General features: G+C 53.0%; 1 protein-coding gene across 4 annotated transcripts in view; it reads right to left on the minus strand.

Moving 5' to 3' along the window:
- The window catches only part of CAPN8 (calpain 8), a 109,833-nt gene that overhangs the window by 59,187 nt on the left and 28,917 nt on the right, over nucleotides 1-21,729 (minus strand). For 3 of the 4 annotated variants that reach the window (XR_002336245.1, XM_021064475.1, XM_021064477.1), the window contains exons 5-12: nucleotides 21,226-21,394; nucleotides 19,872-19,955; nucleotides 17,947-18,032; nucleotides 13,476-13,550; nucleotides 11,411-11,571; nucleotides 7,717-7,892; nucleotides 3,903-3,914; nucleotides 1,031-1,242 (exon numbers count right to left, since the gene is read on the minus strand). Coding sequence is in view for 2 of the 4 variants with exons in the window: in XM_021064475.1 (XP_020920134.1) it covers nucleotides 1,031-1,242; nucleotides 3,903-3,914; nucleotides 7,717-7,892; nucleotides 11,411-11,571; nucleotides 13,476-13,550; nucleotides 17,947-18,032; nucleotides 19,872-19,955; nucleotides 21,226-21,394 (975 nt within the window). In the remaining 2 variants the exon portion in view is untranslated. Of the gene's footprint in view, nucleotides 1-836; nucleotides 1,243-3,902; nucleotides 3,915-7,716; nucleotides 7,893-11,410; nucleotides 11,572-13,475; nucleotides 13,551-17,946; nucleotides 18,033-19,871; nucleotides 19,956-21,225; nucleotides 21,395-21,729 lie in introns of all 4 variants that reach the window. The other variant, XR_002336244.1, reaches the window with a different exon arrangement.

Here is a 21,729-nt window from a genome sequence, read left to right on the forward strand (position 1 = left end):
TGTGGGGGGGTGTCTATGATGGGGTGTGTATAGTGTGCTGTGTGTCTGCAGTGAGGGTGTGTATAGTGTGTGGCATATGTGTGTGTGTGTGTGTGTCTGTAGTAAGGGTGTATATGTGTGTGACTGTGATGGGTATGTGCGGTGTGTGTGTGTCTGTGATGGGGTGTGTATAGTGTGGTGTATGTGTGTGTCTGTGATGGGGGTGTGTACAGTGTGCGGGGGGGGGGGTGTCTGCAATGGGGGTGTGTACAGTGTGTGTGGTGTGTGTGTGGCTGCGATGGGGGTGTGTATAGTGTGTGGTGTGTATGTGTGTGTGTCTGCGGTGGGAGTGTGTATAGTGTGGTGTGTGTGTTTATGATGGGGTGTGTATAGTGTGCTGTGTGTCTGCAGTGAGGGTGTGTATAGTGTGTGGCATGTGTGTGTGTGTCTGCAGTGAGGGTGTATATGTGTGTACTGTGATGGGTGTGTGCGGTGGGAGTGTGTCTGTGGTGGGAGTGTGTATAGTGTGGTGTATGTGTGTGTCTGTGATGGGGTGTGTACAGTGTGGTGTGTGTGTGTCTGCAGTGAGGGTATATATGTGTCTGTGATGGGTTTGTGTGGTGTGTGGTGTGTGTATGTGTCTGTGATGGGGGTGTGTACAGTGTGCAGGGGGTGTGTGTGTGTGTGTCTGCGATGGGGGTGTGTACAGTGTGCGGGGTGTGTATGTGTGTCTGCATGGGGTGTGTGACAGGAAGAGACGGCGCTCTCATCCAGATCCTTCTCCCTGCGGTGCCCGCCTCCCCCCTCCAACCCCCGCTGAAGGGAGGAAAGCCTGTTTGTAACCAGGCCCTTGTTACCCTTTGTCTCCAGCAAACTCCCCGGGTGTCCCACAGGCCAAGCGGAGGGGCAGAAGGGGCCAGCGAGGGAAGGGCCTTGGGACCTAGGGTTCCACCGGCGCCTTCGGGGAGCCAGGCCGGGTCCCCTCCGCCCGCAAGGGGCCAGGCGGCTCTGGGCCCCTCCCGCACCCCCCACAGAGGGAGAGGACACGCACAGGGCCTCGGCCTTCTTCTCGGAGAACACCCGCAGGCAGAAGTCGCCGTCCCGGAAGGGCTCGAAGGTGGACGGCACGACCACGTACGCCCCCGGCGGCAGGCGCAGGCGCGCGGAGACCTCGCGTAGGTTGACGTAGGTGCTAGAGCGGGCGGAGGGCTGGCGGCCCAGGAAGAAGTCCCGGCCCAGGTGCGCGTCCGTGGGACTCTCCAGCTGCACAAAGCAACAGTCAGGGTCAAGGTCTCCTGAAATCCTAGAAGAGGAGGCCGAAGAGTGGAGGTTTATGGCCCCGACTTGGGGATCGTTGATTTTCAACCCTGGGCTGAGCATCCGCGGACCCTGGATTCCGTCTGCACTCACCCTGCGTCCATCGTCAAGTGTTTTCCGAGCAGCTTCTGGGTGCCCAGCCCAGGGGAGACACTGACCTTGACCATGCAACCTTGGCCAGACCCCTTGCTCTCTTCCTGGTTAAATGAGGGATTGGACAGCAGGGTCTCTGGTGTGTGTGCTCAGCGTTTCTCTGGACTTTTGTGCCTGGGGCATGGCTTCAATCCTAGTTCTCAAGCAACAGTAGCCACAAGGGCCACCTGGCTGGGAGCACTGCTCTTCTGCAAGGAAACCCCGACGATCTGGCTGGGGGTGGGGGGCCTGGGAGGCAGACAGAGGGGCGGCCGCAGCAGAACCCATCTGTTTGTTGGCAGGAGAGGGAAGCGGTGGGGGTGTGATTTCGGGCTAATTGGTGACTTCAGAGCGCTTGCAAAACACAGGTGCCCATGTCATTAGTGCTGCCATCAAGCCTCCCTGTGGCGCTGTAGCTTCACCATCCATCTTCATCAAGGCACCTGTGACAGAGGCAGCTGCGGGAAAGCCGCAAGGGCTGTGACTTCAGTGTGACCCAGAGCTGGAATGTACCCCACCCCCCGGAGTGGACAGGGTCCATTCATGGTCACCAGACCCTCTTTGGATCACAAGTTTGCTCAGCAGGGGAGGAAGGTGGCACCATCTGCCCCCACCACCCTGGTCAGGACTCCAGGGGACCCCAGCCAGCCCATGATGACCTGGGAGCTGGAGCAGCCTTGGAATCCCCCAAGTCCAAGTGTTAAGCAGCTAAGTGACATCGTTGCCCTCCTGAGGGCAGCAAGGGGAGGAAGTGGGACCCACAGGGAGAAGTACAGTAGCTATACATGGGGGTTGGACTGGGAAAGGGCCAGGTCTCGATCCAGCAAGAACCCGGGGTGGGACAGTTGAGAGAAGCCTTACTGGGGAGGACAGAGGGAGAAGCTGGGGACATAGGACAGGAGCTGGGCCCCTCTGTCCTGCTGGGGCTTCACACAGGCATGGGGCTCCTGGCCCTAGCACCTCCCCATGGCCTGGCGCAGCCATGCACGTGTGGGCCCAGGGTCCACGTGAGCAGCCCTGGGGGCTTGTTGGAAATGAAGTTCTCAGACCCCTCACAGACCTACAGAATCAGAGACTCCGGGGGTGGGACCCCGGGCTTTCTGAGCAGTGGTTTGGAAGCACTGACTACAGGCCCAGGGGCACCTGCAGACCACGGGCTCCACAGCGACACCTTGAGGGCACTGGGCAGCTGCACTGTGTGTGCGGAGGGCCTCTTATAGAAATGGGGCTGGCTGGCTTTCTTCTTTCTTTTTAGGGCCACACATGGAGGTTCCCAGGCTAGGGGTCCAAGAGGAGCTGTAGCCACAGGTCTACACCACAGCCAGGGCAACGCCAGATGCAACCCACAACTTCAACCTGCACCACAGCTCATGGCAACCCTGGATGTTTAACCCACTGAGCGGGAGCAGGGATCGAACCAGCATCACCGTGGATACTGGTCAGGTTCTCAGCCCGCTGAGCTGCAATGGGAACTCCCTAAATGGGCTATTTCTGATGGGAACCACCATGGATCAGATTTAGCTCAGGTTTGAAGGTAATGACTTTCAGGTGGCCAAGCGGTATTTGCTCTAAATCGTCCACCCCCTGGTCTGCTGCCTCCATAACAAATAACATGCACTTTGGGGGCCACCAAGCCAGGTGACCAGTGGTTGGCAGCCTTGGCCGAAGGCCAGGGCTGGAGCCTGTGAACTTGGGCCTCGCCGACACATGCTACGAGGTGGCCGAGGTTGAAAACCCAGGGGAGCAGGGGGAGAACAGCATGGCAAACGCCCTGCTTCACAGTTAGCGCAGCAGACTCCGGCTGGGGGAGCCCCAGACATCGGTTTCTAACCTCAGCTGCACACTGGAACCACCCCCTGAGGTTATACTCTGATCGGTGGGGTGCAGCCTGGCCATGGAGATTTTTAAGGGTCCCCGGGTGTCCCCAGTGTGCCATCGAGAGAGGCCTGCTGGGCCAGGATGATCTGGGGTCTGACTCTGCTGGCTGTGTTGATGACACCTTCTCACAGAAGGCAGCTAGGACAACCAGGTGAAGCTGGAGACAGTGACAGGAAACCCCAGATGCAAGAATGACAGCGATGACCTGTCTCTCTAACCCAGCTGTCAGTCACTGAAGAGGCACCAGAAGAGCCAGGAGCCAAAAATATAAATTTGGTGCTTCCTTTTCTTATCAGACGTCAGGCCATTTATTCTGTAGGCTAGATAAACAGGAGCCCAAGTGAGCCACAGTCATCTTGTTTGGATCAAACCAGCAGGCACACAGGGGGCAAAGGTCATCACTGTCCCCTTCATGGTGGCTGGGACCCCATTGCCTTCACCCACTCTCAGGGTTACCCGCTCACTGGATCAGGTGAGAGTCTGTTCGTGGGAGAACCGGAATCCATCAGAGGCAGCAGATGCTACCGGGTGCCCATGTGAGGAGGCAGCCCAGCTTCCTTACCAAAGGAGGAACACCTCCGTCAGTGCCCACATACCTCTTTGGGGACCTACAGGACAGGAGAAAAGAGCAGGTCACTCAAAGGTGCCACTGTCTTCCTCATGCATGCCTCCCCACATCTGGCAGCCAGACAGTGCAGTCCTAGGCCCCGAGAGGAAGTCTGTGCTACACTGACTGATCAGCATTTCTGAAACTGGAAAGTCATGGGTGAATTTCAAGGCCATCCGCGTACCCCTGAGCCCTAGAAATCCTAAAGAAAGATTTTTAAAGTTTCAACTTGGTTTTCTCTTGGTATAATCTACCCGGAAGGAACTCCAATTTCTTAGGAATAATAACCTAGGGGTTTAAATGAGAGCTAACATCTTCCAGACCTACAGACCTGGCCTCCAGATCACAGGGCTTGGCCAGAAACGGGTCTTACTCAGCTTGAGGCACCACTTAATCACCATTGACTACGGGTCTGGTCCAGGAAGAGGCACGTGACCCAAGCTGCGTCCCAGGAGAGGCTTCTCTAGGATTTTGAATTGGAACCAAGAGAAGGCGGCCTTCTTTTATGTGGGTGACCTTAGGGAGATGGTGCAGAAAGCCAGACAGGGAGGATGCTGTTGACGCCAGACAGGAGACAGAAAGCGTCCTGAGCATGTGCCAGTCCCCTGCTCCACGCATCCTGTCCTTCCCTGGGTTTGGTTACCTGAGCCGGTAAGTTCCTTTTGCACGAGTCTAGGTAGAATTAGGCCCTATTATTTGCAACTGGAAATGGTGACGCCCACAGATCTCAGCTGCGGAGTGGGAGGCCCCCAGGCCAGGGGGAAGAAGAGGGTTCAATCCCCTCTGGTCCTTTTCCTGCCTCGGCCCCCTGAACGCTCTTTTGAGCAAAAGACCGTGAAGGGCACTGTTCGGGGCCCAGGTCCCCGGGCAACTGCCAACTCGGAAGAAAAATAAATTAGGGGAAATTTGCATCAGCTGGCGTCTTCCTTCTGGAGCCCCCACCATAATTGCCCGCAGAGGTAGAAGTCCCCGGTCACTGTCACTCCTCTATACTTTGGTCTAAAACCAACAACACCCAGAGAGAGGCCTCTGGGAGAGCAGAGGTCCTCAGGGGACAAGCCTCGCCCTCCTGCCTGCCTGCCTTCACCCCCTTGGCGGGGACTCTGTCAATCTTTCCATTCAGCCCCCATCTCCTCGGGCAGTGGGCTCTGAATCCACTGCCCTGAGTTCTGGGCAGGAACGGAGCCAGCCGCCAGGCCTGGGTCCCAGTCAGAGCATCCAGGCTGGAGAACAGGCTGGCCGCGCCCACTGACAGATGGAAAGGGACAGTCACCTTCGAAATGCAGGATCCTGAATGTTAATGACAGGCCTGCCTGGCAGGAGCCCGATGTCACTGCAGGAAGCTAACATGGGAGAGAGAGGAGGCCAGCCGAGCAGGGCTCTTTAGCCTCCGGGGGAGTTTCTGGCTGCTTCTCAATCTGTGTCAGGTTTCCAACCTCAAGCCAGACTCCAGTTTGCAGACAGTTAAAGGCAGAGGAGGCAGCTGCAGGGGTCAGAGAATGGGACCCTCTCAATCCGTAGACTCCCGCCCGCCCATAGTGGGTACTTTCCACAGCCCAGGCAACTCCCTACACCCTCAGTCACGCCCCACAATGCTGGACACCCCCTCAACTGAACTTTAAAGCGGCTCGTGTTCATAGGTGTCATGCTCGAAATTATATGCCTCTGGCTCTAAGAAGAAGGTCCACAGATCACATACATGGGTTATTTTATAAGCAGCTATAAACTGATGTCGGAAAAATTGACATGCTGTATATATAATTTATGAGAGCAAACGCAGTGCCCACAAAGCTATTTCCGAGTGTTAGCTCATGTCCCTTTGAAAGAATGCTTTGCTGATCTGGTTATGTGTAAGAGGAGCCAGTGGAGGCAGAGCTGGTGGCCACTGTCCCTATGTCGCCCACCTTTTGGCCGTATGCACCTCCTGCCTACTCTCCAAAACTGTCACTTACTTTCCAGCTGGCAAGAAGCACGAGGTGTCCCCTCTGGTGGAATGTTCTCTCTCCCTCACCTTTGAAACCCAGCTCAGGGAGTTCCCTTGTGGCTCAGTGGTAATGAACCCGACTAGTATCCATGAGGACATGGGTCCGATCGCTGGTCCCGCTCAGTGGGTTAGGGATCCAGCGTTGCTGTGAGCTTCGGTGTAGGTCACATATGTGGCTCGCGTCTGGCGTTGCTGTGGCTGTGGCCTAGGCTGGCGGCTGTAGCTCTAATTCAACCCCTAGCCTGGGAACTTCCATATGCCGCAGGTGTGGCCCTAAAAAAGTGAAAGAAAGAAAGAGAGGGAAGGAGAGAGGGAAGAAGGAACAAAGAGAGACAAGGAAGGAAGAAAGAACAATCTAGCTCAGTTCTGAAGCCCTGATCAAAAAGTCTCCTCCTCCACGAAGCTCTCTGAGGAGACTCAGCCCACTGCGCTGGCCCTGGTCACCTCAGATCTGAGCTGCCCTGTACCTGGTGGGATGTGTGTGGGGTTCCCCTCTAGACTGTAAGCTCCCTGAGGGCAACAACCTTGGGCTGTGCTTCTGTGTCTCAGCTTTCCGCACAGCCCCTGCAGGTGGCAGAGAGCTGCAGAAGAGGTGTTGAATTGATATGCATAATACGGGCACTGCTTTCTGGGGTTTTTTATCCCTATAAACAGAGACTCTGGATTGGTGCTGTTTACATTCTAGGTGGGGATGGGAAAGCTAGGCTGGAATCAAAATCGGAGCTGACTTACTTAAAATTCTTTTCTCCTACCATCAAGCAGCAATGATCTCCCAACTCCCTTTCTTCCAACACAAAATACACACACATGAAATACACACACACACACACACACACACACACACACACACACATACATCCCTAACTCTACAGCCCTATGTTCCAAAATAAGGGAAACAAAGGCGCTGGAGTTTGTATGAGCCTGACAATTGCCCTTTTCCCTACTGGTTTCTTATCACAATACTTCTTTTTCACGCAGTAATTTCTACTGAGATATTGGGCCTCCGGCCAGCTCTCAGTCTTTCTAATTGGATGCTATTTTCCCTCAGAAATTCTTTTTTTTTTTTTTTTTTTTTGGTCTTTCTGCCTTTTCTGGGGCTGCTCCTGCGGCATATGGAGGTTTCGAGGCTAGGGGTCTAATTGGAGCTGCAACCAATGACCTATGCCAGAGCCACAGCAACAGGGGATCTGAGCCAAGTCTGCAAACTACACCACAGCTCACGGCAACGCCGGCTCCTTAACCCACCGAGCAAGGCCAGGAATCGAACCCTCGACCTCACAGTTCCCAGTCCGATTCGTTAACCACTGTTCCATGACAAGAACTCCTCGGAAATTCATTTTTAACAAAATTGTATCAACACAACCCACATGAGTCCCTCTAGAATTTGCTATAAAAAGCTCTTCCCTTGAATAATAAAGTGGATTCCAGGAGTTCACTTGGGACCCAGCAGGTTAAGGATATTGTCACTGCAGCATCTTGGGTCACTGCTGTGATGAGGGTTCCATCCCTGGCCCAGGAACTTCTACATGCCATGGGCGAGGCCGAAAAAAGGGGGGGTGGGCTGTGGTGTAGTTTGCAGACAAGTCCCGGGGCTGGCATGGCTGTGGCTGTGGTATGGGCTGGCAGCTGCAGCTCCGATTGGACCCCTCGCCTGGGAACCTCCACATGCCTCGAGTGCAGACCTAAAAAGACCAAAAAAAAAAAAAAAGGAAAAAGAAAAAAAAAAGAGAAGAAGGAAGATGTGCCTCAATGGCTGGCCAAAAGATTCTGACCAAAGACCTCAGGTGTGCAGGAATGGATGGCGCCGGCTCCGGAGTACCTGGTAGACAGCATAGCCGATGCTGAGCAGGCCCTGTCCCATCCTCTTCTGTCGCCTACGGTTCTTCTGCATCAGCCCCAGCAGCACCGTGCAGCAGGCTTCAGCAATGCCCTCCTCCTGGTGGTCATCCACCTCGTCCAGATGGATTTTGAACTGCGGATTGGTCCAGTAAGTGGCTGGAGACGTCGGTTCCCCCCCAGGTGGGGTGAGGAGATCAGGAAGAACAGAACGAAAGGGGGGCACTTTGATCATCCCCGTGAAGGCACAACTGGCCCATCTGTGCCGGTCGGCAGGCCTCGGCAAGTTTTCTTTACAAGGTGGTCGGGCATCTCCTTTGCGCTCCCCGCCCCGCCCACATACCCGCAGACACCCCCCCCCCCACACACACACACACTGCCCTTGGAAACTCTGCGCCCTGTCCATTTGGTCAACTGGGGGCCCAGATATCTTTGACTGGGGATATTCAAGGTCCGGTGGTCTCAGGGCTACACTGAGCCCCCCTGGGAAGGAAACTCCAAGTCTCCCGGGGAAATAGTGAACAGCTTCCCAGCTCCTGGCCTGTGAATTGAACCTGCTTCCTGGAGGAAGGAGGTCTCTGGGGGGAAAGCCTGGGACAGAGAGGACAAAATCCCATCAAGACCAGCTACCAAGGAGGCCTCTGCTGACCGTCTCTAAGGACGACCACTCTGGACCCCTGGGATGCCCCCCCGGCTAATGGGTCCCTGCTTCAGATCACAGCCCCAAATGGCCCTGATCACTGATGCTCTGTCCATTGGCCCCTAGATGGCTCAGCCGACAATGAGAAGACACCTTCCCCAGGCACAGGTTATTTAATAATGCCTGAGGGCTAAGAACTGACAATTAAGAGGCATGCCTGGAGTTCCTGTTGTGGCTCGGCTGGTTACAAACCCGACTAGTACCCATGAGGTTGCAGGTTCATCCCTGGCCTCATTCAGTGGATTAAGGATCCGGCATTGCCATGGCTGTGGTGTAGGTCACAGAGATGGCTCGGATCTGGCGTTGCTGTGGCTGAGGTGTAGACCAGCAGCTACAGCTCCGATTCGACCCCTAGCCTGGGAACTTCCATGTTCCTGGGAAGAAGGAGAAGAAGAGGAAGAAGGAGGAGAAGAAGCATGCCAGCCACACCACCCATGATATCTTAAAAGATTGCTTCATTTCCAATAAGACCTTTAAAAAAAAAAAAAAAAAAAAAACACTCTCCAAATAGTCACTGTACAAGCCAAGGCACAGAGAGGGCAAACGGGTCATCCAGGGTCACACAGCTATTCTACAACAGACTCGAGTAGCTGAGTATGACGGAGGAAGATGGGCTTGATGGCCTCAACAATTTCAATAGAGATGCGCCCTGGGGGTAGGGGGAGGAAGGGATGGGAAATGAAGGGGTTCTTGGATCCGCTAAAGAAGGGTCCAACTTGGTGAAATAACAAGGCATTTACAGGGGACCAAGAGCCACTGATTAGTATATTTTCTTTCTTTCTTTCTTTCTTTTTTTTTTTTTTTTTTTTGCCATTTCTTGGGCCTCTCTCACGGCATATGGAGGTTCCCAGGTTAGGGGTCTAATCAGAGCTGTAGCCACTGGCCTACACCACAGCCACAGCAACTCGGGATCCGAGCTGCGTCTGCAACCTACACCACAGCTCACGGCAACACTGAATCCTTAACTCACTGAGCAAGGCCAGGGATCGAACCCGCAACCTCATGGTTCCTAGTTGGATTCGTTAACCACTGAGCCAGACGGGAATTCCTGATTAGTATATTTTCTTAACAATAAAATTTCATATTCACTTTCACTTTCCCAGAGCCTCCATGTCCGGCTTTTTGGCTTTTTTGAAATTTAGGGCAGAAGTGTGGAGATTTTTCAAGCCAAGTATCTGTTGGTTTAGAGGAGACAGAGGCAATTCTGTAATCTTCTGTACTTACATCAGCACCAAAGGGCAGGGACCATCCATCTCTTCCCGACAGCTAGTTTGGTAGCACAGGCAGTGTGGCGATTTCGTGCATACAGATACGTTAGGCACCCCTGCAGCTCCACACTCCCAAAATGATCCAGGCAAATTTCCTCCACATTTTCTAAGAGCTCGCTAACGGCGAGCGTATTTTAATTTCTCCCACATGCAACATTACTGCAATCTCTACATTTTTTGTTTAGTCCTTAACAGAACTAGAGGAAGAGAATGGGTCGTAACGATAATACGTCTCATTTGTATCACACTACACCGTTTATAAAGCACTTCCGAAGGTGGGCATTATGGCTCCACTTTGAGGACTGGGAACCTGAAGCACAAAACAGGGAAAGGACCCTCCCAGGGTCCCACGGCCCTTGGACCGAGCATCTGAGCAACAGTGGCAGGAAAGGGCCTCCCTCTTTTCTCTCTGCTCGATGCTCATCTGCATCTTCAGACACAGGAGCGGGGCTTGGAGGGAAATAAAGAACGAGAGACCTAGGCAAGACCCAGGACTGCGTCCACGTGGGATTTTTTTCTTTTTTTTTTTTAAGGGCCGAACCTGCAACATACAGTTCCCAGGCTAGGGGTCGAATTGGAGCTACAGCTGCAGGCCTGCACCAGAGCCACAGCAACACAGGATCTGAGCCACGTCTGTGACCTACACCACAGCTCACGGCAATGCTGGATCCTTAACCCACTGAGCGAGGCCAGGGATCGAACCCACATCCTCATGGATATTTGTCCAGTTCATTACCGCAGAACCACAACAGGAACTCCCTGGAATTTTATTCTAATGTTGCATCCACCGCCCTGAGCACAGGCCTGCAATGAGCTCTGTCATGAGATCCAGACCTGGTGCTTACGGTCTACGTCAATCAACCACATCCACATCAAACCAAGAGGGAGCCTGGGGTCTGAGGAGGGGGGCAGTGGAGAGAGTGGGGTTTGCTTTCTTTTGTTTCTCCTTAGAGATGAGGGACCGTTTTTTCGGAGTTTCTTCTTCTGGTGCTGCCTCGGCCGATTCGACCTAGGAGGATCCTATATATGGAGATATTAGTCACCTCCCTCCAACGGGGAAGGCTTCCCACATCGAGTAAGAGGAGGGCCCCAGTTAGTGCAAAGGCAACAGTTTGCACCAGACTATCCCCTCCAGGGAGGGAGCTCCGACGACGCCCATAGGAGCCGGGAGTGGTCATTTGAATGCCCTGTGTGACCGCCCTGATCCAGGCTGTCAGGTCCCACCACCTCCGACTCAGGTGCAAAGAAGGCAGAATGGCTGCTCTGATGGATATGTCTACTGAAACAGTGAGGCCACACCCAGTTCCTTCTAGCAGATCCTTAGCCACTGTCCCATGGCTCAGCGGGCTGGATGCCAGCCAGACAGTGGGGATGAAGGAAGAATAAGAGAAAAACAGGAGGCTTCAGTGCAGGGTGCCAAGTGCACATTAGTACAAAGAATAGCCTTGGGGGGCAGGGAGCAGGTGGGCGAAGCAGAGACAGTCTGAACACACAGAAGCTCAAGAGTAGCATTACTTGAGATCGTGCCCAGGGGAGGGGCTGCAAAGCCACCATCCACCCTCGCTGTCCTGGCCTCTGAACCCCAGAAAGAAGCTGGGCCTCTAGGGGTGCCAGAGTGCTAAGGCATTGTTCAAAGGCTAGTGTATCAGGGCGCCCAGCCCCAGGAGCACAAGCCACCAGGAGGCACACCCAGCAGCCCCTCACCTCACCTGGGTAGTTCTGGCAGCCGCCAGCGGTGGAGCCCCGCGTCCAGCGCCCATTGAACAGAACCAGATTCCACTTCTGCACCTCCTCGCTGCTCAGGGAGTCGGGGGAGAGGTTGCAGATCTCCAGTCGAGAGAACTGCTTCAAGAAATCCGAAAAAGACATCCTGGGGGCAGAGGGACCAATGGGCTTTGGGTCAAGAGAGCTGGGCTGGAGAGGTGATGCACTGGACAGAGCTAAGGCCCTGGGCTCACGGGCCTCCTTTCTCCAGCCCACTGTCCCAATTCATGGGCATCATTGTCCAGACTCCTCACTATTGTTCACAACCTCTTCATTCTTTTTCTTTTCTTTCTTTTTAGGGCCATACCTATGGCACATGGAAGATCCCAGGTTAGGGGCCGAGGCCACAGCCACAGCAACTTGGGATCCGAGCCGTGTCTGCAACCTACACCACAGCTCACAGCAACGCTGGACCCTTAATCCACTGAGCGAGGCCAGGGATCGAACCCTCATGGATACTAGTCAAGCTCATTACTTAGTGCTGAGCTATGATGGCAACTCCCTCCTTTGTTCTTAAAGAGCCTCCCTCCCATGTGTGTAACTGTCGTGGTCCGCGCTCATGGGTCAGAAAAAGAGTTTTCCAGTATAGTGAGGTGAAGAGAAAGGAGAGTTTACTGAGATAAGAGAAGCTGCTAGCACAGAGGCACAGTTTCCTGATAACCAAGGAGAGCTGATGCCAGGCTCGGGTCTTTTCATGGCCCAGGGGGAGAGAAGAGGTCTCTCAATATATTGCTGATGGGTTGGGGAAGGTGGGGTGTTAGGATACACTTGCTGGTTGGTTGGGGGCTTATCAGGCCTCCACAGGGTGGGGTGAGGAGTGGGCTGCATATGTTTCCTAGTAGGGGCAGAAAGGGGTAGGCCACGTTGCTCCAGGTCGGGGAGGGGGCATTACAATGAGATTGGTGTTGATGGTAAGGGTCTGGTCATTCTTGCCTTTTTTTGCTTTTTGGGGGGCCACACCCATGGCATGTGGACATTTCCAGGCTAAGGGTTGAATCGGAGCTACAGCTGCCAGCCACAGCCACAAGCCACAGCAACACCAGATCCGAGCCATGTCTTTGACCTACACCACAGCTCACGGCAATGCCGGATCCTTAACTCACTGAGCGAGGGAGGCCAGGGATCAAACCCTCATTCTTATGCTTCCTACTGGGGTTTGTTAACCACTGATCCATGAAGGGAACTCCTGTTTATTCTTGTTTTGACCAGAAGCTTTGAATTCTATCTCCTTGAAGTCACACTCTAACCAACCAGCAAAAAGACTCAGCCATAAACTGGAGACCCCCAGGGAGTCATCCAAGCCGCCACCTCCAGGTTTCTTTCTTTTTTTTTTTTTTTTTGCTATTTCTTTGGGCCGCTCCCGCGGCATATGGAGGTTCCCAGGCTAGGCGTCGAATCGGAGCTGTAGCCACTGGCCTACGCCAGAGCCACAGCAACGCAGGATCTGAGCCGTGTCTGCAACCTACACCACAGCCCACGGCAACGCCGGATCCTTAACCCACTGAGCAAGGCCAGAGATCAAACCCGCAACCTCATGGTTCCTAGTCGGATTCGTTAACCACTGCGCCACGACGGGAACTCCCGAGGTTTCTTTCTGTAACTCTGACTGGCATCCAGCCTAGAGATGGCCTCTAAGCCACATCATATTCTTAGCAATGTCCCTGGTATCCTCCCTAGCTTATGCATGAAGGGAGTTATCCTATTTTGATGCTAAGCTGAATTTTAGACTTAACAAGATAGAAACAGTGCTCTTATTTCAATGGAAGGATTTGGATACTCAGGAGGTGGGCAGAGAGCTAATCCTCCTTGGGGCTCAGACTAGTGGTACAGAGGCAGAATTACCCTGAGGTAAAAGGGTGGTGGGGGGAGTAGGGTGGGAGAGGGAGGGGTGGAGTCCTCCCGTCAGGGGACAGTGGTGAATTCCTGGACCACCTGGATACAGGCCCGCTGTGTCTGGACCAGGGACAAACCCACAACGAAGGGGACAGAGCTCTGGCAGAGGATGCTCACCAAAACTCTCCATCCTCGGCTTTCTTGTCCAGCCCTTCTTTCTGTCTGGGATCTATGTAATTCCATTCTGGTGCACTGGGGAAAAAATAAAAATAAAAAAGAACAAGATTTAAAGTTGTTGTTGTTGTCATTGCTGTTGGTGGGTGGTGGTCTTTTTAGGGCCACACCCACAGCATATGGAAGGTCCCAGGCTAGGGGTCGAATTGGAGCTGCAGCTGCCGGTCTACACCACAGCCACAGCAACACCAGATCCCAGCCACGTCTGCGACCTACACCACAGTTCATGGCAACGCCAGATCCTTAACCCACTGAGCGAGGTCAGGGATGGAACCTGCATCCTCATGGATCCTAGTCGGGTTCGTTAACCACTGAGCCACAATGGGAACTTCCTTAAAGTTTCGGGGTTTTTTTTGTTTGTTTGTTTGTTTTTGTTTTTTTAAGGAGAAGCAGAGGTGGTTGTTCTTGAAGGGTTTGCTGCAAGGCGAGCTCTTTATAGCCGCTAAACCTCTCCCTGAGGGCCAGAAATGGGGACCACCTAAAACCCGCCAGGGTAGAAGGATGGGGGGGGCGTAGTCTGGGGAGGGGACCGGACTCCACCGGCACTAGCAGGGTGACCCCAGCCATGCAGCTTTGCTCTAATTTCACTCTCCAGGCAAGCCTTACCTTAATTTCTTTCTTTTCTTTTTTTATTCTTTAAAAATGTTTTCTTATGGTTGATTTACAATGGTCTGTCAATGTCTGCTGTACAGCAAAGTGACCCAGTCATACATATATATATACATTCAGACCCCCAGACCTGGTCACAGGCATGGGCATGTCCCAGCAAGGAGCGGTGACAATGGCAGTCACAGAAAGGCCACCTCCTGTCCTTAACCTTATGGGGAAATGTCATTCTGGCTTATCTATCAGTGTGACGTGAAGGCACCATGAGAGGGAGTGACCACCGCTGGGCACAGGAACGTGGGCCACTCTCTGAGCCTGCAGAATGACAGTCAGGCTCAGTTTGACGGCAATGTCCCTGAAGCAATGTCGCCCCATGAGGCCCCCTGCTGGTGGCCTTTCCACGGCACTATCCACATATTTTGTTAATTTAAATGCCACCTCCAGCTACCTGACCTTTACAAAGTTAGATTTTCCTGAAATACGTACACAATGTCTAAATAACAGAGCTGTAGTGAGATCCACCTTTAAAAAAAAAAAAAAAAAATCCCTCGGAGTTCCCGTCGTGGCTCAGTGGTTAAAGAATCCGACTAGGAACCGTGAGGTTGTGAGTTCAAGCCCTGGCCTTGTTCAGTGGGTTAAGGATCCGGCGTTGCTGAGAGCTGTGGTGTAGGTTGCAGACGCAGCTCGGATCCCATGTTACTGTGACTGTGGTGTAGGCCAATGGCTACAGCTCCGATTGGACCCCTAGCCTGGGAACTTCCATATGCCTGGGGAGCGGCCCTAGAAAAGGCAAAAAGACAAAAAAAAAAATCCTTTCCTAGATTGTTTTCAGCAAAATGCCAGCTCCTCCCCTTCCCTGTGTAAAACCTGGGGCACACCCAAGCCCAACCTCTCCATCCGGGGGTGTTCTCAGGACCCTCAGGGATCAGACCGGGGGGCGGGGGGGACCAGGGCCCATTTAATTCATGGAAACATTACCTGGATCAGAACTAAACCTCTAAATGACTATGGCTCACTAACTACAAAAATTAGGGGACACGTTGGAGGATTGGAGATCTGATCTCAATCTCCCAGTTGGCTTTTTGAAACTTAAAAAAAAAAAAAAAAGTGTCGTTTTAATTTAAAGACATTGACATTGGGGAATTCCCATTATGGCTCAGCAGTAATGAGCCCAACTAGTATCCATGAGGACTCGGGTTTGATCCCTGCCCTTGTTCTGTGGGTTAAGGATCTGGTGTTGCCGTGAGCTATGGTGTAGGTCGCAGATGCGGCTCACCTCTGGCATAGCTATGGCTGAGGTGTAGGCTGTAGCTCCAATTCGACCCCTAACCTGAGAACTTCCATCTGCTCTGGCTCTACGAAGAACAAAAAAAAAAAAATTAAAAAAAAGATAAAGACATTGGGCTGATGGAGTTCCCGTCGTGGCGCAGTGGTTAACGAATCCGACTAGGAACCATGAGGTTGCGGTTCGATCCCTGGCCTTGCTCAGTGGGTTAAGGATCCGGCGTTGCTGTGAGCTGTTGTGTAGGTTGCAGACGCGGCTTGGATTCCGAGTTGCTGTGGCTTTGGTGTAGGCTGGCAGCTACAGCTCCGATTAGACCCCTAGCCTGGGAACCTCCATATGCCGCAGGAGCGGCCCAAGAAATGGCAAAAAAAAAAAAAAAAAAACAAAAAAACCACATTAGGCTGAGGCTGGGGTGCTTCCTCAGAGATGCAGTGCCCCCCCAAACCCCAGCCACATATAAGCACCCCCAGCTGCATCTCCAGATGGTGGAGCCTGCAGGCCTTGCCAGTTACCACCTCGCCCCCCAGCCTTGGATGCGACCCAGCCTATTAGAGACTGGGGGGCATCAGGAAAAGATGATCAAGTCAGATAAGCCCTGTAAGCAGCTTGGGGAACAGCTGCTGGTGAAAACGTGGCCAAAACTCAGGATTTCACTTTCATCCAGCTATGACATCCTTTTTGGGCAGTTGGCAGAAGTTAAGGTTTTGGGTTTTGCTCCATCTTAGGCAGCAGAATGAAAAATATTTAATACAGCAGGTGATCTCGGGCCCCAGGGACAAGCATCTCTTCATGACACACACCTGAAAGGAAGCGCCACTGGGAGGCGCAGTAGGGATGTGTGATTCATTTGTAAACGTAATCGAGTGCCCTTCAAAAGCCCTGGTGGCATTGCAGAGTAGGGACAGCATGTGGGGGTAGGGGAGGCTTAAGGACAGGTTGGGGGGTGTTGAACTTAAAGGCCTCTTCAAAGAGAGAGAACTCAAAGCCTCTGGCCAAGACACTCTCATGTCACCCAACATGTCTCATTGCAATGTTCTCTCCCCCACCTGGAGCAACCTGGCCTACTCCTTCCTGCCCCGACTGGGAAAGCTATGTGGCCCTCTCCTCACCTGCCCCTCTAGGGGCCTTATAAGCCCCCAAACAACCAGCAAGTGTCCCCTAAGACCCCTCTTTCCCCAACCAACCAGCAGGTCAGCAGGTGTCATGAGAGACCTCTCCACTCCCTGGGTTATAAAAACAGACATAAAAAAAAATAAAATAACAACAACGAAAAAAAGGAGTTCCCATTGTGGCTCAGTGGTTAAAGAATCCAACTAGGAACCATGAGGTTGCGGGTTTGATCCCTGGCTTTGCTCAGTGGGTTAAGGATCCGGCGTTGTCGTGAGCTGTAGTACAGGTTGCAGACGCGGCTTGGATCTGGTGTTGCTGTGGCTGTGGCATAGGCCGGCAGCTACAGCTCCGATTAGACCCCTAGCCTGGGAACCTCCATATCCCTTGGGATCAGCCCTGGAAAAGGCAAAAAGACAAAAGAACAACAAAAAACCCCTGACATAACAGCGTGTTCATTGCCAGCTCTCCAGACTATCAGGAAATTGTCCTGCTGCACTTGCAGCATCTCTTATCTCAGTAAACTCTACTTTCTTTTCATCCCCATGGGAGTCTAGAAATGCTTTTCCAACCCGCGCAGGCACGGACCACAAATGGGGGTAGGGGTTGTTATTATGACTTCTCCCATTTCTGGTGGCTCTTCCTCAATGACACTGGCGAATTCGCAATCCTTCCCCAGCCCCAACCTGCCTCCCCTCCCCCGACGCCAGCTGCGCTAACTAGGCCAGAAAGGGCGCCACCTCTCTCCATCCTTCCACCCGCACCAGGGCATGGATTCCGGGGCACAGCTGTCCCGGACACCACGGGAGGTCTCCGTGTCCAGTCATCCTCTCTGACTGGTTGCCTCTCTCGGCTGTGAGAGGCGGGGGCCTCTCTGATCATTCACGGCTTTGTCGGGAGAGATCCATACCCACAGGTAATGAGCTCTGCGGAGTGCGGGCCCCTCCCATTCACCACCGCTGCCTGCGGGGCCACGGCTCCTCAGGCTGAGCGCCTCTTTCTAGGCGTGTTGCTTCTTGGCCCGGAGGGGTTTGGCCTTTATCAGCGTAACCAAACTTTGTGGAGTGAAAAAGCTCCGATTTGAGTGATGCGCCTCACCTTTGGCTGACAGTGGAGGGAGACAGAAAACAGGCAAACCCCTCCGGCGCTAGGCAAAAATCCACTGAGCTGCCAAACTCGCAAATGCCAACGCAGAGATCCGGGATCAAAGACTACAGCTGAGTGGCTTTTGTTTGGCTTTTCCCAGCCTGGCACCATCTAACACTCTTTTCTGAAGAGGCCGTGTGATTCGTGGACTGCAACTGCCGCTGTACCGTGGGTCCAGTGATCACTGTGTGTCATGCACGAGGCCTTCCCACGGGGCGGGGGCGGCGGAGTGGGGGGTAGGCGGATCCGCGGAGAGAGGAAAGAACCTACTTGTCGCTCCAGGCCCCGGTCCACTCCACTTGGCCCCAGGGGTTCCTGAGTCGGATCAGCTTCTCCCGATGGCCCCGGAAATCCACCTGCAAGGGCCACACACGAAGGCAACTGAAATGCTGCGCCCACACCCGCTGCCCTTCATTCGTGTTCGCGCCTGAGCCGATTGCTCTCAATTCCTCCGAGGTCACTAAACAGCCCTTTTTATTTTCTTTGAACACATGTTTTCCAGCCTTGGCCTGTTGCTCTGTTTTTCACAACCTGGTTGAATAAACCATGAATCCAACATGAAAACAAGTTTCTCTCTGTTTAACTTGGATGTAGATTTTATAGCTAAGACTGACTCAATTCTTTTTTTTTTTTTTTTTTTTTTTTTTTTCATGCACCTGAGACATGTAAGTTCCTGTGCTAGGGGATGAATCGGAGCTGCATGCCTACACCAAAGCCTGGGCAACACAGGACACCAGCCACATCTGGGACCTATACCCCAGCCTGCAGCAACGCTGGATCCTTACCCACTGAGCGAGGCCAGGAATCGAACCCACATCCTCAGGGACACTATGTTGGGTTCTTAACCCACTGAGCCATAACAGGAACTCCTAACTCGGGCCTTACTATAAGGTAATAGATGCCCTCCCACAAACACCAAAGGCAGGAGTTCCTGTCCTGAGGAACCATGAGGATGCAGGTTTGATCCCTGGCCTCGATCACTGGGTTAAGGATCTGGCGTTGCTGTGGCTGTGGTGTAGGCTGGCAGCTGTAGCTCTGATTGAACCCCTAGCCTGGGAACCTCCATATGCCACAAGTGTGGCCCTAAAAAGCAAAAAACAAACAAACAAACAAATACCAAAGGCAGAGCAGTTAGCAATTCTTGAGCAGGTAGTGTGGACTAGGTACAGAGCTGGGCCTTTCAGGTGCATTATCAGCTCATTTAGTTCGTAAGTTAACTAACTTGGTAGTTAACGAAGTGGTAGTTGGAGGATGCCCCCCAGGCAGTCTGTCTCAATGCGAATACTCAGAAATCTATCATTCACCTTCCCCTACTGTCTATGAAGCACTCCCCACAAGCCCCCATGTGTGATTTGCATACATGCATACAAACATGATAAACCGTTAGGCCTGCAGTGTCTCACCTCCTTGTGTATCTTCCGATACACCCTTGTCCAATATTTACACATATGCGCTCAGTTCATATTTGGAATTGACTTGATTACAGGGCGTATTTGTGAAACACCAACACACATAACGAACAGTCATACTCTTTTAATAGATAACAAAACCGGAGGTGGCCTTTGCATTTCCCCTTTTTGCCTTGGCCATTGGGAAACTCAAAGCAAATTTAATTTTTCAACTGGAACACTGTCTTTAGCCTAGCTCATTTGGTGTATTTTGTCTTCGTTGCATGGTTTCATTGCATCTATGCTTTTTCATTGTAAACCACAGCACGTCCTTTCTGAAAGTAGGCAGAATATACCAAATAAAAATAATGAAAAGCTTAGCTCCTTACATGCTTTCTCCTTGAGTTGGAGAGTAAAGAACACCTGTGTTCCCTTCCACTATCACACTCTACCCTGAAAGTCAGGGCAGGTATTACTGCCTTTTTCACATTGGGGATGCTAAGGGTTTCCACTGCTTTTCCCACACAAATACACTCCTTAGAATGAATGTAGATTCATCTGACAATTTCTACAACTTTCTTACAAAGCCTTTTTCTTCTCTCTGGCCACATCTCAGAGGAGAGTCTGCATTTAGTTAGAATCCACAAACCTGGAACTCAGAGAGGTTCCGTTATCCATCTCTGAGGGGGTCAGAGGCAGAAGGGCCCTTGTAATATGCAAGAGCTGAGGGTGGGAGGGGCCAGATTCCCCATTCCCCCCCCTCACCCCCACCCCCACCCCCTAGCTCCCCAAACAACCCAGTTTTACCTCTTCCGCTCCAGTGATGGAGTAGGCGTGACTCTTAACCAGCTTCTGGCTAGTGATGGCTTCTGCTTCAGCTGCACTGGAGACCTGGGTTAAGAATAAAGTTCACTCAGAGTGGCTGCCCCTGACCTTGTTGGGACCAGCCCTATGATGCTTTCCAAAGATATGCCCCTAGCTGCAGGGCCCCGGTGCAGAGCTGGAGTGCAGGTGCCACACCTAACCTCAGGAAAATAGAACTCTTTTCCTTCAGCCCTGCCATTCCAGGTGGGCGCTGTGTGGCTGCCAGCCCTGGAATATGACTTACCAGCCTCTCAAATGACACAGGAAGCTGGGAAGTCAGTTATTCTCCAGGAGGGACCCTATGCTGCCTGCAGAAGACTAATTATCCATGACAACTGCTCTGGACAGGCCCTTGTTTTCAGAGTCCCCTCCCCACTAGCACCCCACCCCCACCCCCAGCCCCACGTCCCTTTTCCACCAAAAACACACATATCCTGCTGGGATTTTTAATGGAGAGAAGAAAGGGGGATTGTTCTTGCTTTGTCATCCACACACGTGTGTGAGGTCGCCAGGTAAGGGGCGGGGGGGGGGGGCAGTGGAGGGCAGGTGACTGCAGACCACAGGGCTGGTGGCCTCCAGGCCCCGGTCTCCATGCCACCTTGGAACCACATACAGCCAGCCCCCCCGACAGGGCACCACCCCTGGTTCAGAACCGCTTCTCTTTTCTTCAATGATCTCAAAGCCCATCCTGTTTTGTCAGTCACCATATTCGTGTTTTCCAAGATCTGAAGATGACTTAGCAAAAGGAAAGAGTGAAGCTAGGGCCCAGGATCCAGGAGTCAAGTCTGCGTTCTTAGAGCAATTCCTGCAGTACTAAAGGGCTCAACACTTGGGCTCCTACAGCTTCTTCTTTTTTTTTCTTCTTTTCTAGGGCACATGGAAGTTCCCAGGCTAAGGGAGCTACAGCGGCCGGCCTATGCCACAGCCACAGCATTGCTAGATCCAAGTGTTTCTGGGACCTACACCACAGCTCAAGGCAATGCCTAATCCTTAATCCACTAAGCAAGGCCAGGGATCGAACCCCCAACCTCATGGATGCTAGTTGGGTTCGTTACTGCTGAGTCACAACAGGAACCCCCACTCCTACAGCTTCTGAGTTTATGAGAACAACTCCAGCTGCTACCCATAACTAGGTCTTAGCTGGCTCCCATGGGTTAGGGACCCATATGTCACACAACTTGCCCAGTAAGCCCCAGACTCTGCTCTGGCCCAAAGCCTTCCCCGCCTCTAGCCCCCTGCCCAGTCCCTTCCCTGCCACACATGGGGAGGGGCACAGAGAGAAGCCATCCCAGCTCACATCAATGGAGCAGGCCAGCAGAGACCCCGCACGGAGGGCCTTGCGGATGATCTGATACAAACTGGCCGGCGGCTTCTTCAGGTCATAAAACTCAGAGATGCCACCTGTGAAATCCTCAAACCCCTCCACTGTGGACCCTCCAGCGAGAGCCTCGTAAGAGCCGTTGAGCCTGTTGGAAAAGTGAGAACACGTGCGTCACCCACAGCCCCTCGCAACCCCAGCAGGGGACCACGTGGGATGGGGCGGGAGCGGTGCCAGGATGCCGCTGGTCTGGAAGGTACGGGGAGGGGGAGCGCTGCCAGTCTTGCCTGTTGGGCCAGTAAGGGGCTCAGGCACCCTTTCATGAGGCCAGCTCAGCACTTGGCCAGGAACGAATCTCAGATCCTGAGATCACAAGCCACACCCACTTTTCCAAAGAGCAAAGTGCAATCTTTTCAGAACCGACCTTGGCTTCTTGGGTTTCAGGGGAGCTAGGGGCACAAGTAGAGAGGGGAGGACCCTCTC

This window comes from Sus scrofa, chromosome 10 (assembly GCF_000003025.6).
Source record: "Sus scrofa isolate TJ Tabasco breed Duroc chromosome 10, Sscrofa11.1, whole genome shotgun sequence".
Classification (NCBI taxonomy): domain Eukaryota; kingdom Metazoa; phylum Chordata; class Mammalia; order Artiodactyla; family Suidae; genus Sus; species Sus scrofa.